Genomic DNA, 25414 nt, shown 5'->3' with positions numbered 1-25414 from the left:
TTTTTTGGAGGGTGGGGGGGGTTAAGGTGGTTTATATATAATACAATTAAACAATAACGTTTTAACGAGAATTATCTTATAATCGGTTTAAGACACACATATGACACTTCGTTCTCTCGTATAAGATACTATACAAGTTGCTATTGCTTTATATATTATTACTCACGGTTTATATCCTAAAGTTCCAGACGTTGGCTGAGTAGTTTATGAATGCCTGTCCTTTCGCAAGATTGCCGAGGCGAGAACGTAACTAGGTACGTGTTTATCAGCCCCCTGGTGGCTGGTGTATACTCGTTCGTAGGTACCTACGCTAACTGCTGCTGCTGCTGCTGCTGCTACTGCTGTTGCTGTTGCTGCTTTCAAGAAAGTTGCAAACCTCTCGTCGCTATCGTCTCGTAGAGAAACTAACTCGTTTCTTCAAAGTTCCAGTCAAGTATTTCCAAAACTATACTCTTGATTTCTAATTCTAAATTCTAATAATATAAATTTATACTCTTCTCAAGCAATCATTCCTCTAAAATACGTTTATTATTAATGAATAAACGTTAATGTGGTAGAGGTTAATACTTTGAATCGTTTGATTTATCAATTGGAAATTGGAGTAGACAAAAATTAGTTTTCAATCAAAATTTTGATCATCGGTCTATTTCTTTCCGGATGAATTAACCATAAAAATAATCCTCGATAATAATTCATGGTATATACTTCGAAGACACTCATGAAATTATCGTAGCGTTTCTATTAGATTCTACGAGTTCTCTCTCTCTCTCTCTCTCTTTCTCTTTTTTGACGAGTACTCTCTTTCTCATCTTTGACGGTTACTCGCTCACACGGCAGATATCAATTTTTACATACGGTATATTATCGCATCGTTTCCTCCCAACAAAGAAACGCGAATGTTTGACATCCACGACTCATGTTTTCTATGAGAGAAGAGGAGGAGAGAAGAGGAATAAGTACCTAACTTGACTCGCGTACACTTGCTTTCGTCTCGGAATTAAAAAATAAAGGTATCATTTTTATTCCTTTTTTCTTTTTCTATTTTTTTTTTCCCAACCGTTATTTACCATATCGATCAGTTGAATTTCAACGAATTAATACAAACGAACGACGTTTTTGTTTTATTAAGAAGAAAATTGTTCAAATATTTCTAACGAATAAAGTTGTTAACTATAAAATGTATAGTACGAACTTAATACATCGCAGAAATGTATGTGCAACGAGAAATAATAATAAATGATTCTTAGTAACGGTAAAGGTTGAAATTTTTCAAATTCCTTCTTTACAACTACGAAATATTCGTCGTATTTAACAAAAATGTATGGAAATATAATATTTGATAAAATTATAATTTTAGTGTGTTGAAAAAATAAGTAACGTACGAACAAAGAGAAAATATAAAGGAAAACAAAAAAAAAAAATCGGAAAGGTGTATTCCATCAAACAAAACATTATTATTGCTTTTTATTGTATATACCTACGTATCACGGTACTCGAAATCTTAGAATAGTTCGAATCGCGTGTCGAACATTGAAAAAGTAAAGTTCAAAAGGTAAAAGTAGTATGAGTTTGTAGGAATAACGTGAACTCCCGTTATGATATTTGCTGGATGATTTTGTCGTGATTCCGAAGTTAACGAGAAACTCTTAATGGCATAAGTTTGATAAAACTTTTCTTTGACCGAAGTATGTTTGAAGTATCTCGAACGATATCTTAATCGTTAGATCTGAAACGTTCACCAACTATATCTACGTCTAATTGATCTATAGCCTAGCTATACATCAAAATCTTTGACTTAGAAACCAAGTTAAAAAAGATAGATCTTGGGAAAAAGGAAGGAATAAAACGAGAGTTGGTGTTCTCTCTCTCTCTCTCTCTCTCTCTCTCTCTCTTTTTCTCACTCTTTCTCTGTTTAATTTTAAAGTAACGCTTTCTTTCGATAACTATCATATCGAGTTTAAGTGTCGCATGGAAATTGATCGATTAACTATCGATAAAATTGAAAAATGAAAAACTCTTGGTGAAACGCTCGTTGAAAGCTTAGTTAAACTAATCCTCTATTAAAGACGCGTTTAACGTTTTAAAGGAACGGAGTTAGACGTTTCGATGGACGATGATTGATGGATCCAAAGGATAATTGAAATTTTAATTGAAAGTTGCTTCAAAACGATCTGCGGTCACGAGGAAAGAAAAAAATATTTTTCGCAGTCTTATCGATTTGAAAAAAATTAGAAAATAAGAGAACGAGATGAACGCGAATCGGTGTCAATATTTTATTAGAATCTTCGTTGTGTCACATATTTGTTAACGTCGAAATTAATCCCCACATAGGCGTTATTTAACTCTTCTTTTATTATATATTAAAAATGAATTATACGTTTTATCATATCGCACGTATGAAACATATAATATGATAATAACTCGCGTGCATCTGTCAAACGAAGTACAAATATTTTTATCTTTATTTTTAGTTAAAGATAACGACGTTTATTATATAATGTATATACGGAGTATCGTTTACGATGCACGTCTATTTTAATCTTATCTTTCTCTCTTCTAAAAGTTTTTTCTTCCGGTATATACACGTTCGCAACCTCATCTTCCTCCTCCCCCTCCCCCTCCTCCTTCTTTTGTAACAAATTAAAAAAGTGATAATCGTCGTCATTATCCGAACATCTTATCTTGTGAATATCCTTCTACAGTTTGCTCAACTATCTTCTATCCTTTTGTAACACGATCTATCTCGTACCTACCTTCCGTTTACTCCGGATACTAATTTCCACCGTGCAAGCATTCGACTTTCGTGAAAAGATAAATTTTCCTTCTACGCTTCTTTCATCATCCCTTCCAGCAGCCACTTAACATTCCCTCCATTAGATCCTTCTTCTTTGCACGCTATCTCTTCCCTTTTTTTTTTTTCTTTCTTTCTTTCTTTTTTACTTTCCCATCCTTTTTTTATTGTCCCGAATATTCTATTCGCGCCGCGCTTTTTATTATATTCCTCTCGTATATATACAAAGTAATATTGCGAATTGCGAATTTCAAGTACGCGACGTACATGTTACGAAAATAACTTTCAACATTTTATTTCATAAATCATTCCTCGTTACGATAGAATAATTTATACACACGGTAAAATATAAGGTGGTTGTGAGGAGTTGTGATAAGAGCTGGGGGGGGAGGGAAGGGTTGTTATAAGAGGAAACAGAAAAAAGGAAAAGTCAAAAATTTGACCAAATTTACGATATATGCAAACGCACGCGTACATTTATATTTATATTTCGGTGCTTCGAACAACGAATGGACGCGTGGATAATATGCATCTGCATATTACCTAAGTGTAAAGGTAGATAGTATTTATCTCTTTCTGTAATATAATGTTTGCATCACACATATAACCCGCTCACCCATTTACGTAAAAACAACATCGCGTGCGGCACATTAAATATATGTGATGAGAGTATTTTTTTAAATTCACATACACCTCGTTAACGTTTCCTACCTAATCGCCTTTTCTTTTTCCGAATTTTTTGTTCTCCTATTTCTTGCCCCTACACCTGCTCGCACCCAACACCCACCCACCCTGAACTCCGGGTAAATTTCAAACATTCGTTGCCCGTCGGCATTGCTGAAACGCGATATACTTCAACATTCTACCCCTCCCTCTTCTTATTCCCCCTCCTTTCTCATCTATTACTTTACTTTTTCATCACCCTCTTCCCCTCTGTCGTTCTTCTTTCGTACCTTCTCCGTTCCCTTCAGTGCAATGCGCTTCACGAAAGCATTCCCCCGAGCAACCCCTTTCCCTTTTTAGGTGCAATATAAAAAAAGAAAAAACAGAATCGAAAATCAGATTTGCGCCAGACGAGCGTGAAAACAAGCAAGCGTGACGAGCTTGAGTTAACAAGCCCGTTTTCCCTACCACCCTTTTCTCCTTCCTTCTCTTACACACACATGCACATGCACATATGCTCACGCGAGAACACATGCGTATACGCACACTCTCTATCGAAAGTATCAATCGACCATCATTAATTTGTTCGTTTGTTTCCAATCACGTATACTACACGTCACGTTCTCTCGTCAATCTAATGAATAATATACTTGCGCTTGTTGCGTTGTCCTATTACTATATGAGCGCACCAGCGCTAAAATGCAATTAAAAGTCGAGCGCTGGAGGAATACCTCCTCCCGCTGTCCACGCCTGTCTCTCCCCTGTCACCCTCATTCCCGGAACCTTCCAATTTTCCCCCGCAAATAATAACAATTAACTTCCGCAATTAATCGAGCGCTTGTTGTGTTGACACGAGGGGAATCGTAATATAATATCGAAACATCAATAACGGTGAATATAAGATACACACACTCCAAACGTGTTTGAACATGGAAAATTTTCTACGAGTTTACTACCCGTACGTATGTCTCTCTCCTCTCTCTCTCTCTCTTTCTGTTTTTGTTTTAATTTCATTTTTATTTTTTTTTTTATTTTATTCGTTGCCTTTTTTTTTTTTTTAATTCACAATCTCATACTTCCTTCGCGTAACAGTTTTCCATTCCAATTTGTCTCTATGAAATTTACTATGTGCTCTGCTCTCTGTATTACATCAGCGTCATTTTTTGCTATACCCCACTACGTATGCAAAAGTTTCTGCACAACGGTATCATTATGTATGTTTCTTGGTTTTATTTCTTTTCCTTTCTTTTTTTTATTATTTACATTTTTCGTAAGAGAGCTCGCGCGCTTGTTACTCTTTTCGCCGCATATCATTCGTATATTACAATCTAGGAAATAATTTATTTTTATATTGTGCACTCTCGTTGCCTATTAACGTTAGATTAACAAACCGTGCTTGTTTTGTTTTTTTGTTTTTGTATTTGTTTTTGGATTAACAATTTGTATCAAACTCGTTATCGCGTACGTACATCTCATATTATTATTATTAACCAATTTTATTATTTTATCTCTATATTTCTTCTCAACTATATATATATATTAAATTTATTCCGTTTATATATGTTTGAAATTTCAACTATTTATTTTCGTGATTGATCGTCGATAGACGAATCTCTGTTACGAAATCGATCAAAATCGATTCGAAAAATACATAACCAGTGTATTTAAATAAAACACGTTACCAATAATAATGATTCATTAAAAATCCATTAATCCTAATTGATCGTAATAAGGGATCCTCTTGCTTATTACTTCACGATAAATATCGGTTTTATAAGCCGAATCGTCGTAACCACCGTCGGTGCCCATAATCTCGTTGATATCTTTCGCTTCCTTTCTATCTACTAGAACCAACGGTAAAATAGCGAAAGAACTTATCATAGCTACCATCTCGTAATCATCGATAGACTTTTGCAGTTTTTCCATACTCGGCGGAGGGGTTTTGCAATCCAATTGTTTCATCGTCTTACACAATGTAGAATAATATTCGTTTATTAACGTTTCCTTCTTATTTTCATAAACGTCGTTGTTCGGACTGGTGCTAAGAAAGTATTGCAAATCTAACGCAGGTGATCCATAAACACACATTTGAAAATCAACCTGCAACAATAGCATAAATCAGAAAAGATATTCGATTAATCGATCAATCTTTGAAAAAAACAATTCGATTGAATTGAAAATGAAAAATCTGGGTGTTAAGTTGAAAAGAAGAGAAGGAGGGATTCGTGTTTAGGAAGTCGTCACTGGGTCTAAAGATCTATGTGCATCGTATTTATGTGTCCTATATCATTCTCTCTCTCTCTCTCTCTCTCTCTCTCTCTCTCTCTCTCTCTTTTTCTCTTTCATTCTGTTCTCTTCAATCGCGAAGGACGGACAGACAGGTTCCTTCCGGGTGTACACCTGAACGCGATCGAATCGAATTTATTGCATTATTCATAACGCGTGACAATACGAAAGGATCCCCTTCCCTTCCCTTCCCTTCCCTTCCCTTCCCTTTCCCTTCCCTTTCCCTACCCTTCCCTTCAACGTCTAGTAGCCGAACATTTTTACCTTTCGTTATGAAGAAGTCGGTCTCCTCCTGCGTGGAACGTGGAAAAAGATCACGAATAATTCTCGATAAAAATTCCTGTTAAATCTAGCCTCTGCCCCCGCCCCCTAACTCGTTGGTTTTTTTTTCTCTTGATATCTTTCCTATGGAATTTGTTTTTTGTTACATCGTGAAAAAATAAAGATACTTTATAATTTTTCGTCCAATTTCGATATCTTTTGTTATCTTGTTATTCGAATAATACGAAAACGATTTTTTCGAATATCATCATCATCCTCTATATTTTGATATCGTTGAATCGTTTCTTTCTCTTTTTTTTTTTCTTTTTCCGAATATAGAAGATAACAAAAAAAATACGAGCACAAGGACATAGATTTTCCTTAGCGATGGGACGGAAGGAGGAGGGGGGGATGGTTAGGGGGTAAACCTTTTGATCTAGATCTAAAAGCCGACGAGTTTCCAAACTAGGTGGCCTACATAGAAATAGAGGAAAAAGCTAGATTTGGTTTAACTCCGAACGTTTTCAACCTTCCGGCCTTTCGGTATTTACCAAGCTACATATTTACGTACCCTTCTTGCAATACCAGGAAGAAATTCTTTTATGTTATACTTTTTTCTAGTAGTAAAATCTCTTACGAAACGCCAATCAATTATCTTATGTTGAATCAACAACCGAGATTCAGAAATATTTCGAATCGTTTGGGGCCGATTGAGAAAGTAATCTTTTTACTACAACGATGGGTGGTTTGTTTTGTTTTGTTTTGTTTAGTTTAGTTTTTACTTTGACATTTTCCCGTTGAAAGAAACGAACGTAACTTTAAAGTCTACTATTCCGATGATCAAAGGGAAAAGGAAACGACCGAATGTAAATCGTATCGTTATACTCACAAAGATATGATCGATCGGTTTTCCTTCATCATTATAACGAAACATCATATTGTTCACCCAGAAGTCACCATGATTTATAACATTAAATTCGTCGTCTTGTTGTTTCAATACCTTGCAAGTTTCGGAATAGATTTTGTCAGATATCTTATCGATCTTCTCCGCATATCTATGAATTAATATAATCAGATTTTGTGACGTATGTGTAACGAATTATCATACATACGAGAAGTGTTAACAAGTTTTCTAGAATTACATGGAAATATATTTAAGCGAATTTGAATGAGATTATATCGGATTGAAGAGTTTTGTTCAAGTCGCAGAAAAAAAGGAAAGTATTTATTAAAAACTCACTTCTCAAAATTAGGCCATTGTTTTACTTGCGCTGCTAAACATTTTGTTCCAAGTGAAAAGAAGCTCGTCAATTCGGGAGGATGCCCGTTGAAATATATTCCTCTGGTGTAAATCGTTTTATTATTTGGTTCCTAAAAACATATTGGTATCTTCTAATAATTAATATAAATTACGTGTATCCCCCCATAATTATGAAATAAATCATTTTCGAAATAATTATTGGTTACATCTCGTATATCCGTTTACAAGGTAAAATCCACGACAAATCCACGTCATAAAAGCTTCCTCAAATTTTCTAAAGAAACAGAGAAATAGAGAAAGAGAGAGAGAGAGAGAGAGAGAAAGAGAGACTGCATCTAACATTGGAACACGTCCAACGATAAAGGGTAATAAGGGATATTGAACTTTAGTTATCCTCCAGGCAGACATTTCGCATGTATGCACTTTGATTCGAGCCACGCGAGTTTCGAACTCCCATTTGCGTGCACAAAATTTGCGGCTTATGATAAGCATTATAATACTTTATCCCCCTAAGCTTTACCCGACGAAGCACACAAATTATTTCGTTCGTGGAATAAGTTGACTTTTGTCCCGTCTCTTTGTGTTGCAAGATATATTATTAATTTATCAAAAGAAACAAAAGAATAGAAAAGAGAAGAAAAGAAAAAAGTAGAGATTCGTTCGTTTTATTTTTTCGTATTACCAGGTGAACAATATTTTATCGATGGATAAAAATAAAGATCGTGTACCTTACCTTTTCGCATATGGCCAAGCTACTAGCGTGAAATCTAGCCAATCCTCGCATAGCCATCAAGGAGTGAGTTAGGTCAAGACCGGCTTGACGATCAGCCATGCGAAATCCAAGAGGAGCGAGATCCTCTATCACTAGAAACACCGGATATTCTTTTTGAACGTAGTAAATCCGTGCTCCTAGTGTATGACCTGGTCCAACTAGGTCGTTCATCTTCTTCAACAGGTTCATCATCATCGATATTTCCGTATCGAAGATTTTGGATTTTTCAATCTAGACAAACGTATTATGATATTATTGATCGTATCTTTTTCTATTTGTTTGTTCATTGTTTCAATTTAAATTATACATTCCTCGATATATCGATATACCTTTATTTATTTATTTTTAATCGCGATCGCGTTCTTTAAATTTCATTATAAACATAACAAAATATTGTAATAACACTAACCAAATCGCTTTTCAATGTATCCCCAGTTGGCGCGACTTTAACAATGAGGGATGTTTTTTCCGTAACTTCTCGTTCCCCAGCCTGTTTGCATGAAATTTCAGCCGATATTCTGTACATGTCGCTGGTATAGTTGTCCCCCTTAGCCGTCGCGGGTTTTGAACATATATCGATCACTCGTATCGAATCGTCGTTCCTCGCTTTCCGCAAGATATTTTCCACGAACTCGGGGTTCAGCCATGGCGGTGTTTCCTCGGCCATTTCTGAAATTGGAATTGGATTCGGAGAATTTTTCATCGACAAATCTTCAGTTCTTTTTCAGTTGTGTCAGGAAACTGTGGAAACGATTCTTTACAATAACTTATTGTCATAACTGGAATACATCGCTATCATCTTTTTTTTTTTTTTTTTTTACTTTTCTTCCTTACCCTTAAACCGAGATACGCGAACCAATCCATTTTTTATTTATTTTTTTTTTTTTTTATTTTACTTTGTATATATTCTATATTGAGAAATATCTTTCTCAAAAAGTTTTCTCACAATTATCGATACTCGTTATATTATAATTAAAGATTCCAACAAAAATATATTTCATCTTTTTTTAACTAACGTATTTTATAATATTATGATAATTATTTCGCATGGTCGTATTAGATTTTAAACGTTAAACACATTCAATTGCTCTTACTTTAAACGAATATTCATTTATTCAATGATAATTGGTGTATTTAAATAACTCTAGCCTTGGTAGAACAGTTTAATCAATCATTTCGTGGCGGATACAGTGGGCTACACGTTGTATTTTCACACTCCATTCGTTCTCTTTGAATGATTTAAATTCAATTTATATTGATACACGTTATGCTAAAGATATTTATAAAAGATCATACAAATACAAACATTCGAAATTAACAATTATAACACATCGATAATATAATGTTTGAGATATTATCTTAGAAATTCATATTAGATAAGAACGTGTGAATTCTTGAACAAATAATACAAGCTAATGATTTAATAATTTTTTTTCGTTAGATCTGTTATTATGGGTGATGTGAGGTGGGGTGGATTGGGGTGGTGTGGAAAGACGATAGCAATAATCTCATTCGTTTAATATTATGGGAACCAGTTGAAGATGCATATCTAGGAAGAAGGGACGAATTGAGTTTTGCGACGAGATTAGTTTTACGAGTATGTTATCATCGAGGTCTCTTGCGTACACTCAATGAACATTATCAAAACTTTCCATGCAACTTTTTCTCACGTCTTATGAGGTCTCATGCACTGCTCTCTTTCTTCTCCGGTTCTTCTTCTTCTTCTTTTTCTTCTTCTTCTTTTTCTTCTTTTTCTTCTTCTTCTTTTTCTTCTTCTTCTTCTTCTCCTTCATTTTGGTAGAGAAAACTTGACTGTGATATAAAAACTCGTTTCGAACGGTAGTCGACGTGGAGGCAAAGTAAAGAAAAAGAGAAAAAAAGAATTTGAAAGTAACCTAGCGGCATTCCTTCTAAGGAAGACAAAATAAGAAAAAAGAAACGATGAGAACAAGAAGGACAGGGAAGGATAGAAAACATTTAAATCGTGCCGAAAATATATATTCGATGGTTCGATTTTTTGTAGGTTCCCTAATGAAATTCTAAATAGAAATATTTGTTAATTTTGATCCCACTTTAAATAAACTTTTGGTAACGTATGTATTTGAAATCTGGTTTGGTAAGCACATATTTTCGGTTGATTTCACCGTTTCTGTTACCGTTACATAAACGTGCCAATTGTACAAACTATACTAAAATATACTGTTACATATGTCGAAATAATATAAAAATGTGTTGGAAACGATTAAATTTGATTTATAAAACCTTGGACTTTTAAATAATTAAGTAAACATGAATATAGATATTTTATGATGATACCACTAACATCAAATTATATTCTGTTAACATTTTTTACTCTCTCTCTTTCCTTTATATTATTCCGAAGATTATAAAAACTATAAATCATCGGAATACTGTAATTAATTTAAAAAAAAAAAAACAACACTTTAACGTTTAACATTGAATTCATTATTCAAATCGTGACAATGAATTTTCATTCGCTTAAATTTAAACTAATCGAATATATACAAGTGTATGAATTTAAATTACATACAATCATTTTAATATATCACTATAAAACAATAGACGAATCAGAATAGAATGAAACTAAACAATGAAGAAAATAGGACGGAAAAAGTAAAAGTAAAAAGAAAAAGTACAAGTTCGAAGCAATCGTTATACAACACTATTGACGCGTTTGAAAAAAAGCAACAAATGATTAATCAAAAAGATAATTCTTAAAATGACATGTTATACGAGATACGACGGTCACTTAAATTTTTTATTCACTAACCTTCAAAAATATCAATTAAACGTACGATCACATTTACAATTGACAACTTAAAAATCAATGATAACTTGAACTCTCTCGTTGAACGTGCAGCGGACGAATGAGTGATTGTACGATGGACGTAATATTTTATATAGGCTGCTTGAGGCGCGGATCACTCGAACTATTCATATCTCGAAGATTTATTATATTATGATTCCCTTTTGTACGAATAATTATTGTTATACTTGAAAAAAAAAAGAAATATTGCACGTAGAAATTTTCAAGCTTTTTTCTGTTTTGTTTATAAACACTTATCGCGTTTTAAAAATAAAATATATATAATAATAAAGTAAAATAATAATACAATATATTATATATATCCTATCATTTTTATTACCAACCAACCTGAGATTTGATCGTATTCACTAAAAGTTAACACTTGGTTTTTCTTCGCTACACTATCTCTTCTTGTTGGAGTATCTTATCTACTGGAAATAATATAGAGAACTATTCATTCGTTATTTATACTCTCTTGAGAAATCCATCAAATCGTAAACTAACTGGCAGCGCTGTTAGCAGCTTTGTTAGAAACTACCTGTTCCAATCTTTAACATTTCATGGAATCTGCTTGTTCACTTAGAAGATAAAGGTAATAATTATTTATTTCTTAATTACTTCCTATTCATATTATATAATACAATTTTCTTTATTTTATCTGTCTCTTTTCAATTTTCTTTTTCATTTTGATAATACGAAAAATTAACAGGATAAGATTAATTTTATCTCGTAATACTCTCTATTATTGCTTGTTTCATTTTATTTTATTTATTTTTCGAACATACACTGATGAGCCAATTACGTTACCAATAAAATATAAGAACAATTGACATTATTAATGAGATTTTTTATCGCTTGATATAAATTATACCATTAGAAAGTTATCATAAGAAGATAAACAGGAAAAAATACAACATCATGTATTATATTATATACATTACATATATATATATATATATATATATATATATATATATATATATATTTATTTATATATTTATTTATATATTTATTTATATTTATTTATATATATTTATATATATATTTATTTGTAATATAGAATAAAACATGTGTAAAATTGAATTGTCTTTTATTGGCCATAGTTTTTGCTCATTGACACGTATTAACCCATATTATACTTTCTCACGAGCAAAAGTCTTTTATATATTACTTTTCATTCCTTTGATCTTACAATTAGGTTATTGTGTTTGCGTGCATGTGTATTTCATCAGTTACGAGAAGATCAATTTTAAAAATACTCAATATAATATTTAATGTATTATTGTTACATGTGTCTTATGCAACGTCTTTTTTTTCTTTTTTTCTTTGAATAAAGATGACGTATTAAAGCATCCACATAACAGTGCGGGATTTCTAGATTGTAGTAACATAGTCCAAAAGTTTCTGACTAGTTTAGTAAAACGTTAACAACACTGACATGTTTCCGTGTTTCTACGAAAACAGCTGGCGTTAGATCAAAATACGAAATAACTATTATATTATTATTTTCTTTTCTTATCTAGTGGGTGTGTTAATTTTTATTGAATTCAAAAAAAACATCGTATATTTAAACGTCTTTTAATTTTTTCACGATTTAATATTATTTAAGATAATTACCATTCTATCTTAATCGAATAGATAAACTTATCGATTAAACGATGGTGATGTATAATATTTTGTTATACCATACTACAATATAAATTTTAATTAATTGTCTCTGGGAAAAAATAAAATTTCAACCAAGAGTTATTTTCGATAGAGTATCAAAACCTTTTACAAATTTTCCACATACATATATACATACATACGTAGACCACACTGACATATATATATATATATATTTATGTGATTTAACCACTTCCGAAAGATGACATTTACTTTATTAGAGAATAAAAGGGACTGTGCAACATACGCTAGGAACGTTATATCGAATTACCCACGGTATACTGAATGCATTACATAATTTCTTAAGCCATGGCCTCTTACGTCTATTCAAGTTGACAGAAGTCAATTAGAAGACAATCATAAAATTCCTTTATTAAGATTTAATAATATTGGGAAGTCATTTCAAGTATTTAATAACTACATTTGTTATTTTAATTGTTTAAATCGCACGATGGTTCAACAAATTTTTCAATTTTTACTAGAAAATCTAATAAGTTCACTTTAACATATAAATCACGTATCTAAGAAAATACAATAAACGTTATTGTCTTCGTAGATGACTTTCTTTCATCGAAATTTTAAGAAATTTTCTTATCTTATTAAAGAACCATCGTGTATAAAATTATCTTAGAAAATGATTAGTCAATCTTATGCATCAGAAAGAAAAAATGGAATTAAGAATATCATATGCTTGAATATCATTTCTCAAGTTTTATATTTCAAATATTATTAATTAATACCAATCGTTCGAATCAATGGTAAATCATTTCAATTGATTAGAGACGAACAAATCTTTTACTTTTTCTCTTTCGTGTGTTTTTACAAATCGATACGTAAGTTCTAATAATATAGTAATTTGTTTTTCTCAACCAGTTTCTATTCAAACTATAATTACCATATCGTGTTTTGTAAAAGATAATACAAGGTAGTCTCATCTTAAATTACGCAATCCATTAGTAATATACGTGAAAAATCCTATCTCATCATAAATTACGTAATCATAAGTAATATACTACTCGATCACGTAATCCATGAAACTAAAATTGTTAAAACTTTTGAAACTAGTTAAAATGAGATACTTTTTGATTCCTTTATCTTTAAGCAAAACGACAAAGACAAGAAATTATTCACATCTGTAATTAATATATATAAGAAAAAATATAAAACTATGCATTGATTTGAATGAATGGTATCGATTCATAATATTCGAAATATGAAACTGGAGTAATTTTTTTTATCCAATGCAATAAATGCGATACTAAAAGATCATTGTACGTTATACATATATATATATAGAAAGAGAGATAAAGAAAGTAAGACATGTGTACTAAAACGTTGCACATAAACACGACAATCTATTTAATATCCATTATAATCCCCATATGACATAACAATAATATTTCGAACGATTTTCTGGCTAATACGAGTAACACTCGACGAGTTTACGAACCACTGTGCGGCTGCGGTTTTATAATGTAATGTGACCAACCAATTTATATGCTTATAAATAGACTCTTATGTGACATATATCAACTAGTTGAAATCTTGGAACAATGAAATTACATGATAAATGGATTTTTTCGTTTGACCAATTGTTCACATACGCCTTAATCAAAATCAATATAAAAAAAAATCCATTAAGAACGTAACAACTTTCTATTCCAAAAATCATAGTAACTAGAATGATAAGCATTATTCCAAATTGAGAAAACAAAAAATGAAGATGTCGACGATTTCGTTAGAATTTGCTTAAGAGTTGCACTCTTAAAGTGTTCAGATATCAATATAAGTTCTGTTAGAGTCCATTCCTTGTCGTCGTAGTCGTAGTCGTAGTCGTAGTCGTAGTCGTAGTCGTAGTTGTCGTATTGCAATTGTCGTGGACGATTGCGAGCACTCAAGTTGAATGCAGTCGTTACGTTTCCACCCTTGGTAGAAACTCGTACCACGTCTACCATCCCCGATTGTCCTTTATCCAGAAGACTCAATACCCCCACACGTTGCTCTCTTTACCTTTCCTCGAGTATTCCTTCGAAAGACAGAGAAGGATAAAAAAGAAAAGAGTGAGTGAGTGAGTGAGTGAGTGAGTAAGTGAAAGAGAGAAAGGGAAAGATGCCCCCTCCCCTTTTCTACTCGTTCCTCGTTCGAGACAATTGTATGGCAAAGAAAAGTAAAGTAAAGAGGGCTAAGAGGTGTAGTAGTAGGACAGACACCACCCCTATTACAACGCTACTCAAGTGTGACAATTTCTCTCTCATCGTCAATTCGAAATCTGATTTAATTATTGTCTTATACTTTTTCTTCTTTTTTCTTTTCTTTTCTTTTTATTGTTTTTTTATTTTTGTTGTTGTTGATATTTCATTGTCATTTGCATTTTTATATTACGTTATTATTTAAATTGATCTTTTTGTTTTTTATCGAAAATAAAAATCAAGAGGACGGGTTAAAGCACGCGCGCGTATTTATATCACATGGCATATAGAATTTTTTTTTACTCGAAGGATTTATAAATCGAATATCGTTTCGATAGAAAATCTGTAACGTTCGAACGAGAAAAAAGTATAAAATTTATAATAAGTTTTATTCGAGGAGAGAGATATTTCATTTAGGAATATCTTTTTTTTTTATTTATTTATAATTTACGTTGAGAGTATTGCGAAATATGACGATACATATGACACACCGTGTAATATTTCTTTTATTTTTTCTTTCCGTTCCAATTTCGTTCTATCTTATTTTCACGCTCGTTTCAAATAAAACTCGATTTCTATATCTTATTTATCAAAGTAATTTGATAAAAAATAAATCACACAGAACCGTTTGTTTGTCTTTCACATGAGCAGATCATGTCTCGTTTAACAATCTCAAAATTAACGCGTGTTCATTTATTTTTTATACATATTTATATTTATCACTTACACAATTAATCAGATTTAAAATCACACATTATATTAGATCTTCTTTATGAAAGACGTTATCAACGATGATTTTATATTAGAACAAAATTTGACTACGTAAACCAATCGTGCATGATTAAATATTAGTGGTCATATTTTATTTACAAAAAAAAAAATGTTTATTCAGATAACGTTAAAAGGATGAACGAAAGATCGAAAATAAAATAAAGTATGGGGAAAAAGGAAAAAAACAATTTGATCACTTTACCAAGATTATCTTGAAAATTTTCCAAATGACCGTCTATTGGTGGTACTCTCTTGGAGTATATGCTTTCTATAAAGAACTTGGGCTCTCATTGTCGTTATCGTTGCTGCACCCTCTCTAGCTGCAGGAAGTTAATCCAATCACCCAGCTCGTCCGGTTCGAAATATCCCTGCACAAAACTATACTACTACTACTACTACTACTACTACTACTACTACTATTACACAGAGTCGGTTGGTAGTATCTAAAGAAGAAGAAAAAGAATGTAAAAGAAGAAGAAGAAGAAGAAAAAGAAGAAGAAGAAGGAAAGAAGAACTAAAAAAACCAAGAGAGAGAGAGAGAGAGAGAGAGATGCCTTTCCGAAGTCAGTCAATTTCGCGTAGGAGTCTTGCAATTTCCGTTATCTTTCCCACAGAAAACGTATCCTCCCGCGGGAATATCGCGATCCGATGATATCATCTTCGTCCTTCTCGTATTCGTCGTCGTAAAGCGTGCCACTACCTATCCGAATAAAAGGAACGGAGTGCTGATAAAAGCATCGAGAGAGAAAGAGAGTGTGTGTCCTCTCGCGATCATGATCACCGATTTCGTTTAGATTTACATGCTCTCCCTTCCATTATTTTTTCCCTTTTTTTTTCTTTTATATTTTTTACCAACACTTGCTGACAACCTGTCACCACTACCATCAACATTATCTTCGTCGTCATAGTGATGTTGAAAACCAACAAAAAAAGGAAAAATCAAGTAGGATCTCTTTTTCTTCCTCCCCCTTTTTTTCGGTTCCCCACACAACTACACCCCACCCCACCCTACCCTTAATCACATCCATCTTAGAAAATTCTTTTCAATCGAGAATTCGATCCTCCCATATACGTCATTACGTTCCTCCAGCCTATCGCTTTGGATCGTGCAATTAAATTCTCGCGGAAAGTTCATCGTTCGTTGTTCGTCATTCGTCGTTTCCCCTTGAAGAAGTGTGCCACCATTCTCGAAGCGTTTGCTCCCAACGATCGAAAATCTCCATCCGATGAGAATCTTTTCTGAAATTCTTCGTTACGCTTAACGACGACTACACGACAACGACGATTACGTTAACGGCGTATGAATCAACGATGAAATCGAACGAACGCTTTGGATTTTTTTTCCTTCTTCTTCTTCTTCTTTTTTTCTTGTTTTTTTTTTTCCTAGATGGTAAACCAGTAAGTATGCGTATGCATACCGTTGCACGATATTTCCTAATGATTCCTCGAAAGCTTAAAATGATCGATAAACGAAGAATCTTCCCCATTCCCCCCTTCCCCTCGTCCCGCTATATAATGGATCATCGTCAAACCAATTATTATCATAGTTGTATATTTTTCTAACGACAATTTATATTTCCTTTTTCGATATACGCTGACAAACGGATAACAATAAACGTTGAAGAAATGAGTACAAGGATCGATAGTTTCGTTTTCTTTTTTCCTTTTTCGAGTATCGTTCTCTTAAAATGATTCGCCTTGGCAATGGAAGAACGATGCACACTATCGTACACACACATACATAAATACACACATATTCGCACACATTTCTACAGTTCGGTTAGACGTATAGTATACATTAATGGATTATCGTAGATTTCAAATAGGAAGGATGAAAAATGTTGCGGTATTGCAGTGGAACACGTTTCTATAGGTTGATCCTTTCCTCGCGAAAGAGGCTTAAACGCTTACCTTGCGATTCAGGAAATCCTTCTTTTTCGACCTTCCGCGAATCTAAGCCGGAAAACTAAAGTTTCCGTCCTCCGTTCTTCTACACTTTCGGACCTTTTGCTAAAGGGACTTTTTGAAGTAACATATATATCAGCCTATCTTTCTAACCCGACCAACACTATCTCTAAACTCTTGGATCCCAGAGTCAACCATATCGACTGTTTGCGATCTTTACGTTTCCAACTGATCTCTCAAACACGTTGTTTGTGGGATAATTTAAATAAACTTTTCGATAAAACGTTCCTCACAAAAAAAGAAAAAAAAAAGAACAGTAAATTATAAAACGATTTCGGAAGGAAATAATCGAGATGAATTTGGTCCGAAGAACTCACACACACATGCACATACGCGTATTCGCATTCCCTAAATTACTTTTCATTCTATTCTTCTTGGTTGTATTTCACATGGAATGCATTAAAATCTGGGTAGAGGTATTCCTCGCGTTAGATAGGACCGTGAAAACGTACTACTACTACTACTACTACTACTACTAGTACTATGTTGTAGTAGAAGGTTGGAATAACTTACAAGATAGAAGAGAGATACAACGTACGACAATAGAGAGAAAACCGTGTTTGGTTTTGCCCGTCAGCCGAGTAGAGTATCGTACTACCTACCGTACCGTACTGTACCGTATCGTACCTACCGGCCAACACGTTAAATGAGTTCTGCATATAACAGGGAATATCGTAAATTCACAGCCACTAGGATAGCATTAACTTACGGTTGACTGGATGAGTGCTAGAATATAATCGAGCCGACTCGACCTGAAGATGACGTCCGGGATATTCTCATCAGGGTAGTGTGCTTTAACCATTATCACTATAGAAAGAGACACTCTCTTACCTATCCCCCTAAATTCGTTAGATTATCCATGATATCCTATGATTAATATTACTGGCGGGTGGTCTACCTATCTTAGATCTTACACATTCAACCCTCATCGATTCTCGAATTAAGAAAGAAGCCACCCTTCTTCCTCGTATCGTCCGTTAAATCGTGTATGAAAGCACATACTCTACTATCACATTTATATTAATAATTATCTTTCGTAAGATAATACGATATTTTCGTATGGTTTTTGATAAATAATCCTGTGTGTGTGTGTGTGTGTGTGTGTGTGTATTACGAAGAAGTATGATATTATTTAAATATTTCTTGATATTTTAATGACATTCATCTCGGATCTATTAACCCTTTCAAGATGATTAAAAGAGTTCTTATTATTATTATTATTATTATTATTATTATTATTATTATTATTATCGATAAAGCGCGTTTTATTATGCCAAGTTAAAAGATGCTTATAGCGTAATAGTAGTAGTAGTAATAGTAGTAGAAAGAGAGTAATCGGATCGAATAACCGGCGTAAATAATTTATTTGGAACAATGGTATGCTCGTTCTCTATTTCTCTTTCACGTTTTAAAACGGTCTTTAAATAAAAGGAAGGAGACGTTAATAATCGTTTGCTCGAACGACAAAGTCTTAATGGGTAGTCGATAATCTTCGACTTGAGCCTCGGCGTTCTTAAGCGTATCGATTAACGCCATTAATATCTCGACGTCCTTCCCTTTTTCTTTTCTTTTTCTTCTTCTTCTTCTTCTTCTTCTTCTTCTTTTTCGTAGATTCGCTGGTTCGTTCATGAGATACAGCTACGCTTTAAACGAAGTAACCTTCTCGTTCATGCTTCTATCGTAGGAAATTAAGCAGACCGAACCGATAAGTTATTGCATCGTAAGAGTACTGAAAAGGCGAAAAAAAGAAAAATAAAAAGGAAAAGGAATAAGAAGAAGAAGAAGGTAAGAAGATAAAAAGAAAAGGGACTAGGGAACTAGATCGCGTGGATTGGAAATAAATTTAATAACAGAGAGAGAAAGAGAGAGACGCACGGATATCGAAAACCATTATTACGTTAGGAGTACTTCCAGAAGGAACTGTGTAAAGATTGAAATTTTGCATATCTGTTATCGATTTAGTTCGTAACTTATTTACTTTAAGAGCCGAGCAGGATATTTCGTGGGATTAATACTTTGAATTGCTGCACAAATTGCATTCAACCACGTTTGACCTATCTCTCTCTCTCTCTCTCTCTCTCTCTCTCTCTCTCTCCGCGTAATTTGATTTTCAACACCATTCGGTGTTTTTCCTTCGAATTCGTCGGACCGATAAATTCGATCTCTGGCATGATGTTAGATCGAAGGGGTTGGAAAACGGAACGCGCTTAGTGTCACGGGAACGTTATCGTAATTACATAAACTATGAGAATCCTAGGCATACCTCTATTAGATAACACTTTTGTCCGATCATCTTTACGCGACTATTCGTCGATTCGTCGTAAGAACGAACTTTAAACGAGTAATTAGGAAATGTGACACGATAGGGATAGGGATTAAATTCTCATCCCATTGTGTTACTTTCGTCGCTTTCTGATCTTCCTTTCGCGCCACGGCTTAACGCTTTAATCTGTTTCCGTGCCGAGAAAGTTTTGTTCGTTGGATTTTCACGAAAGGATGATTAGGGGGGACCAAAGTGAGGCTGAGGGTGGGTCGGGGGGAGAGGGAAGGAATTAGGAGGAACGGGTGGAAAGGTTGGTGGGTGGGTAAGGGACTGAGATACCGCGTGTTTGGAATAATAATTGTTGTGGTATATGTGTGTGTGTGTGTGTGTGTGTGTGTGTCTCCGTGTGTGTTTGGAGATATCGTTAAAACGTGCCCAAGCATATTAAGGCGTTGCAGATAATTGTACGTTTATTGATTCTGATAGATGATATTACGATATATACGCGTCTCGACTAAACGTTTCGAAAAGTACGAGAATAGAAAATGAAAGTTAAACTTTGGACGTTGTCTTATCGACATCGAGAAAATGTGGTTAATTTCCATGATATATTTCTAACTCGGAAACGAATTAACTTATTGTTAGATACGGACGATCGTGTCGAGTGATATACCGAAATTAACAATTCGTACGGATAGACAAAGATAGAACGAAAGAAGATTTTCGCAAGAAGATACAATGTTACGATAATAATATTTGTATTTAATAAAAAAAAAAAAAAGAAAAGAAGAAAATGAAAAAAGCACAGAGATTTCGGCTTGCAGGTTGACCTAGTATCTCGATCAAGAAGTAAAAGTACGAAGTAAAAGAGTATCGAGCTGCATTGCTGGTGATAGTGGGGGTGGGTGGGGGTTGTATGTTGTGTGTAAAGTTAAAGTGTGCCGTGCCCTTACTATAACTTGGACCACCACCTTTTAACAACCCCACGAAAATGGAATAAGGAAAAAAAAGAAATAGAAACAAGTGGTAGTAGTACTACTACTACTACTAGGAGCATTACTCGTCTTGTTTCATCGCCAAACGAAAATCGTAGACGCCAAGGACGACAACGACGACGACGACGAAGTCGGCAAAGTCGGCGACGGCGACGATTTACAACCATCTGATTCGACGCCATAAAGGATTTCGAAAGAGGATACGCTAAAGTATAGCGTGGCTGCTGTTGCTTGTTGAGAATAGTTGTATAATATATATATACATGCACGACGGTAGTTTCTTATTTACGAGAGATAAGTAAACAAAAAAAATAGATTTGGCCGAAACTGAAAAAGAAAGAGAGAGAGAGAGTTGTAGATAACACTCCAAGTTATTTATATCTTATGTTCGTCGTCCCTTTAAGAAAATCTTAATCTATCTGTTAGCGATAACTTTTCGTTTACAAACTTTAGTAGAATCTTTTTCTCGATAGTTTTCATCGCTCATTTCCTTACGTATGTGCACCTTCCGGATCTAACTTTTTCCGTTCCACTGCTATTTATCACTATACCAAAAGAGTACTAGTCAGCCTCTTCTTTCACATCTTTTCCTTTAACATTTTCTTCTTTTTCTTTTTCTTCTTCTTCTTCTTCTTCTTTTTCTTCGTCGTTTTCTTCGTTTTCCTTCTCCTATAACTCTCCTCGTCCATCGTATCTTTATTCTACTTTCTATCTTCTTTCATTCCCCGTCCTCTTGAATCCCTTCCGATTTTGTTTTTTACTCGCGAAGATTTTCTTGTTTCCTTTTTATTTTTATTTTTATTTTTAACCTTGCTTCTGTCAAGCTTTTGCTCTTGTTAGAACGTAAAGGATGTACGAAGGAACGAAAGAATTAAGTTCCAGTGAGAAACGGACCCTGATGGCACGATAAGGGCCGTAGGGAGGAAGAAGGATGAAAATAGTGGAGAAAGAGAGGAGAGCAAGGGGAAAGGGAAAAAGAAAAAAGAAGAAAATGATGAGGAGAAGGAAGGGATGAGAACGAAGGCTCGTATCCAACGAATATCACATTTTTTGAAGATGCCGAGCTCCGATGACACGAGAAAGAACGTTGCATCGGTGTCTACCTATCTACCAACCTACCTTATTCCTTAACCTTACTCACCTAACTCTATCCTATTTTTACGCGTTTTTCTTTTTTTTTCTTTTTTTTTCTTTTCTCTCTCTCTCTTCTTCGACGTGCGGAAGATTAAACCCCGTGCTTTTTATAACAACGTGAACAGTGAAGAACCCTACCGTGTACCTACCTACTTACCTTTCTCACGCGAGGCTATTTACCAACTTGCCATGTATATCGAACGATGTTCCCCCGCCCCACCCCCCTCTCTCGCCCCTTCAACCCTTCCTCCCTCTTTCTTCTTCCTCTCTTTCTCTCGCTCTCTAGGGAGCGATAGAGATAGCAAGAATTTTATTATGAGATTGCACGAGAGGATAGTATCGTACTCTGGTAATTCGTAAAAGTTGTCACCTAACCGCTAAATATACTAACGTCATTTTTACACTTAAGAGAATAATATTAATCGATTTTCAAATATATTGTTATAACGAAGGAAATAAATATATTGCACGACTCCGTGCATCGTTGTAACTCGAATGCATTAACTCGAATATATATTTTGTTTTTTTGTTTTATGAGGGTGGTAGTAGGGGGAATTGAACACAAACTCCGATATTAAAAAAACATTTGATTAAAAATGTGAAAAAGATCAATATTGAGGATTTCGTGTAATGAATTCCAATAGATGAAATAAATCATTTTCATATCGATTTGATCGCCTGTTACACGATTGATTCCTTTTATATATTATTTATATATATATATATATATAAATCTGCAATGGAACGTCGTCGTCCATCTTTTTAAAGCTTTTTAACGCTTCTCAGTGAAACACCTTCTTTTCGTTTCTTTATTTTTCTTTTTTTCTTGTAACCATCCTACGTCAGCAAAAGCTCGGCATGCACCGGCGCGTCTCTTGACACGACCGGACCGGACCGGACTGGACCGGACCGGTACGGACCAGACCGTACCTCCGGCAAGCTCGCAGCTTTTACCGGTGAAAAATCTTCACCGTTGATTCTTATTTTAGAAAATTTTCCGACAAATTTTTTCTTTCTTGCTTGCTTGCTTGCTTGCTTTCTCACCTTGTCCTTTATCGGACGAGCACGTAAACGGGAAATTACATTTTTCTTTCTACCTGGCGTAGCTATCGTCGTCGTCGTTCTCCTCCTCCTCCTCCTCCTCCTCGCTACGTGTCTTCCGTAACTTTCGTTCTACGAAAAAAAAAAACAACAAATGAAAAAGTAAGGATAATCTAAAATCATTGATACGTACAACTTCTTTTTCTTTATACTTTCGCTTGTGACGTTGTTAAATCCGTATAAACCGAGTCTCTTTTATATTACTTTTATTATAACATCTCTTTTCGAGATTTATTCTCATTAAATGAAAAAAACGATTGCTCGGAAGTGTCCAACTAGATGAAAAACATTTTTTGAATGGCAACACGCACATACGAGAAAATTAATCTCTTTCTCTAACATTTATGGAAAAGTATATCCGTACGAATAAAATGTATTTGGTGGTAAATGAAGCAACGTAAAAGGACCAAGAATTGCAGCACACACATAACACACACATGGAGAAAACTCGTTTCCATGGGAATCGCATGAACTCTGGCGACCGGTCAAAAATCATATCTCATTTTTGGGGTGGAAACGTCTGCCTTCCCTCACTCTCTTTCTCTTTCTCTTTCTCTTTTTTTTTCTTTCCCTCGTTCGCAGCTCGCTGCACGAACAGAGAGAGAGAGAACAGTATTACCAGCAGAATAGGAAAAAATTATGCAGCTAATCAAGAATCGCGCGTCTGTCGGTCCCTAGCGCGATATATCACGGAAGGTTCCAACGCGAGAAATGGCAGGGGGTTGGGGGGTTGGTCGGTCGACAGGTCGGATGGGTGATTTCAACGAAATGGAGAGAGAGAGGGGGTTTTAGAGGGGAAAGGAAAAAGGTCTAGCTTCTGAAACGGTAGTCGACTCGTGCTTTTGCTATCCACCACTACCACCATCATCACCAGCAACACCTTCACTACTACCACTACTATCCCTGCCACCTTCCACACGCATTTGACTTTACGAGGCGCCATCGCTCATAGAATCTTCGCTGCGATCTTTTGCGAGACCCCCTTGGGAGCTTCTGGATGAGGGAGAAAAATGTTCGAGCTAGTTGGATCGATGAGTTTGCATTAAACATCCGGGATTTCTCGTGCTAACGTTATTATACCACGCGCGCGCGCAGGTCTCGTATCACTCGTGTCCAATGATTTTTCTGTTCAATCTTTTCTTAAAAACTCTATTATTTTATTTTTTATTATAAAAAGAAAAACAAATATATGAACAGTTCTTTTTAAGAAGTTTCTCTCACTCTCTTTATCTTTTCCATTTGTGTAATAAAAATTAATGTAACAATCGATTAAGTAAACAAATGACGTATACACTCGAACGATTTAAATAAAATTAGAATAATTTTCGTTACACTTTCAATTTTTCTCAATATACATTTTAAAATACAGCAAATATATAGTTTTAAAAGAAGATATAGGAAAGACCGAGCGGGTGTCTTTCTTTTTTTTCCGTTTTTTTTTTCTTTTCGGTAGGCTCCTAGGCTACTAAGAGTATGTGCGACTCGAATCTAAACTAAGTGGAAAAGGAAAAAGAAAAGAAAAAAGACTTGGGGAGAGAAGAAAAACGAGGACGACGATGGGGTCGCGGGTCGTCGTTGCTGTTGCCTGCCGACTACTACGACGGCTATGGTGTGTGTGTTGAGGAAAGGTACGAGAGACTCGCCCAGGGCAGTAATAATATCGGTAAGGTCGAGCTTATACTGCGGTGAGGTTTTCCCGATAGTTCGAAGCCCGAACTTTCTGACGAAGTTGTGAAGCTTTAAAGCGAAAGCTTTAACGGGGTTTCGCGCCTGACGAAACTCTTTTTCCCCCTCGTTCCTGCGAACTTGCGTTGCCTTTCTCTGTGTCCATGTGTACGTGTACGTCTATGTGTATGTGTATGTTTGTGAAGTATAAGTAAGGAGTCGACGTTCGAACTATAGTTCGAACTATATCTTAGAAACGGGGGAAAGGAAAGAAGAAAGAAAGAAAGAAAAAAAAAAATATATGATATGTTCGAAAAGAATACCAATGGTATTAACTTCCATAGCGAATGTACTTAGAACGGAATTCTCATATTATAAAAGTTCTCCGACTCCGGTCCTCCTTTTTCCTTTTTTTTTTCTTTTTTTTTTTTTTACTTTCCTTGGCCGGGTTGAAATTTTTCAACGCCCCCAGCGCGTTTCGGTAGTAGTAGTTTCGACAAAGAAAGGTTTCATTACAATGTATTTCATTGTATCGTAAAGAAAAGATCGTTATCGAAGTCTCTTTAATGGTCATCTTTTATCGGACCGTGTGCCCCTTTTTTTATTATTATTATTATTATTATCATCTCCTAGAAAAAAGTTGATAAAAGTGTTAAGAAGCCGTTTGTACACACGAGGCGAGACCTACTTTCAATTTAGAATTTTTTTTTTCTTGCTTCTTCTTCTTCTCTATTTTTCTCTCTTTGTACGAATCAACTGGGCTATGTTGCACAAGCAGTATTCATAACTTTTTAGAGACGGATTA

At 34.6% G+C, this 25414-nt stretch overlaps 2 protein-coding genes across 15 annotated transcripts in view; one reads left to right on the top strand and one right to left on the bottom strand.

Annotated features, from left to right (window-relative positions):
• LOC106787890 (basement membrane-specific heparan sulfate proteoglycan core protein-like) overlaps window positions 1–25414 on the top strand; it is a 152820-nt gene that overhangs the window by 22074 nt on the left and 105332 nt on the right. For 2 of the 11 annotated variants that reach the window (XM_014750638.1, XM_014750631.1), the window contains exon 1: window positions 24475–24607. The exons of 7 other annotated variants lie outside the window; for them this stretch is intronic. In XM_014750638.1, coding sequence (XP_014606124.1) covers window positions 24551–24607 — 57 coding nt within the window. In that variant the 5' untranslated portion in view covers window positions 24475–24550. Of the gene's footprint in view, window positions 1–24466; window positions 24608–25414 lie in introns of those variants that run through there. 2 more of the 11 variants (XM_014750630.1, XM_014750639.1) reach the window with 2 other exon arrangements.
• Window positions 3239–11304, bottom strand: LOC106787889. Of its 4 annotated transcripts, none has more exons than XM_014750627.1 (7): window positions 10826–10932; window positions 9705–9860; window positions 8444–8703; window positions 7996–8265; window positions 7242–7372; window positions 6891–7056; window positions 3239–5554 (listed from the first exon to the last, which is right to left on the bottom strand). In XM_014750627.1, exons 3-7 carry the CDS (start codon window positions 8699–8701, stop codon window positions 5153–5155), a joined length of 1227 nt encoding a protein of 408 aa, XP_014606113.1. In that variant the 5' UTR covers window positions 8702–8703; window positions 9705–9860; window positions 10826–10932; the 3' UTR covers window positions 3239–5152. The 4 variants fall into 4 exon arrangements, with proteins under 4 accessions (XP_014606113.1, XP_014606112.1, XP_014606114.1 ...); XM_014750626.1 differs by having other exon boundaries at window positions 9705–9846; XM_014750628.1 differs by lacking the exons at window positions 9705–9860; window positions 10826–10932 and adding an exon at window positions 11210–11304.

The sequence above is a fragment of the Polistes canadensis genome, unplaced genomic scaffold (assembly GCF_001313835.1).
Source record: "Polistes canadensis isolate GaletaPanama2010 unplaced genomic scaffold, ASM131383v1 scaffold_119, whole genome shotgun sequence".
NCBI classification, from domain to species: domain Eukaryota; kingdom Metazoa; phylum Arthropoda; class Insecta; order Hymenoptera; family Vespidae; genus Polistes; species Polistes canadensis.
Note: the sequence above shows the minus strand (reverse complement) of the source record. Positions and strands in the feature narration are given on the sequence as shown.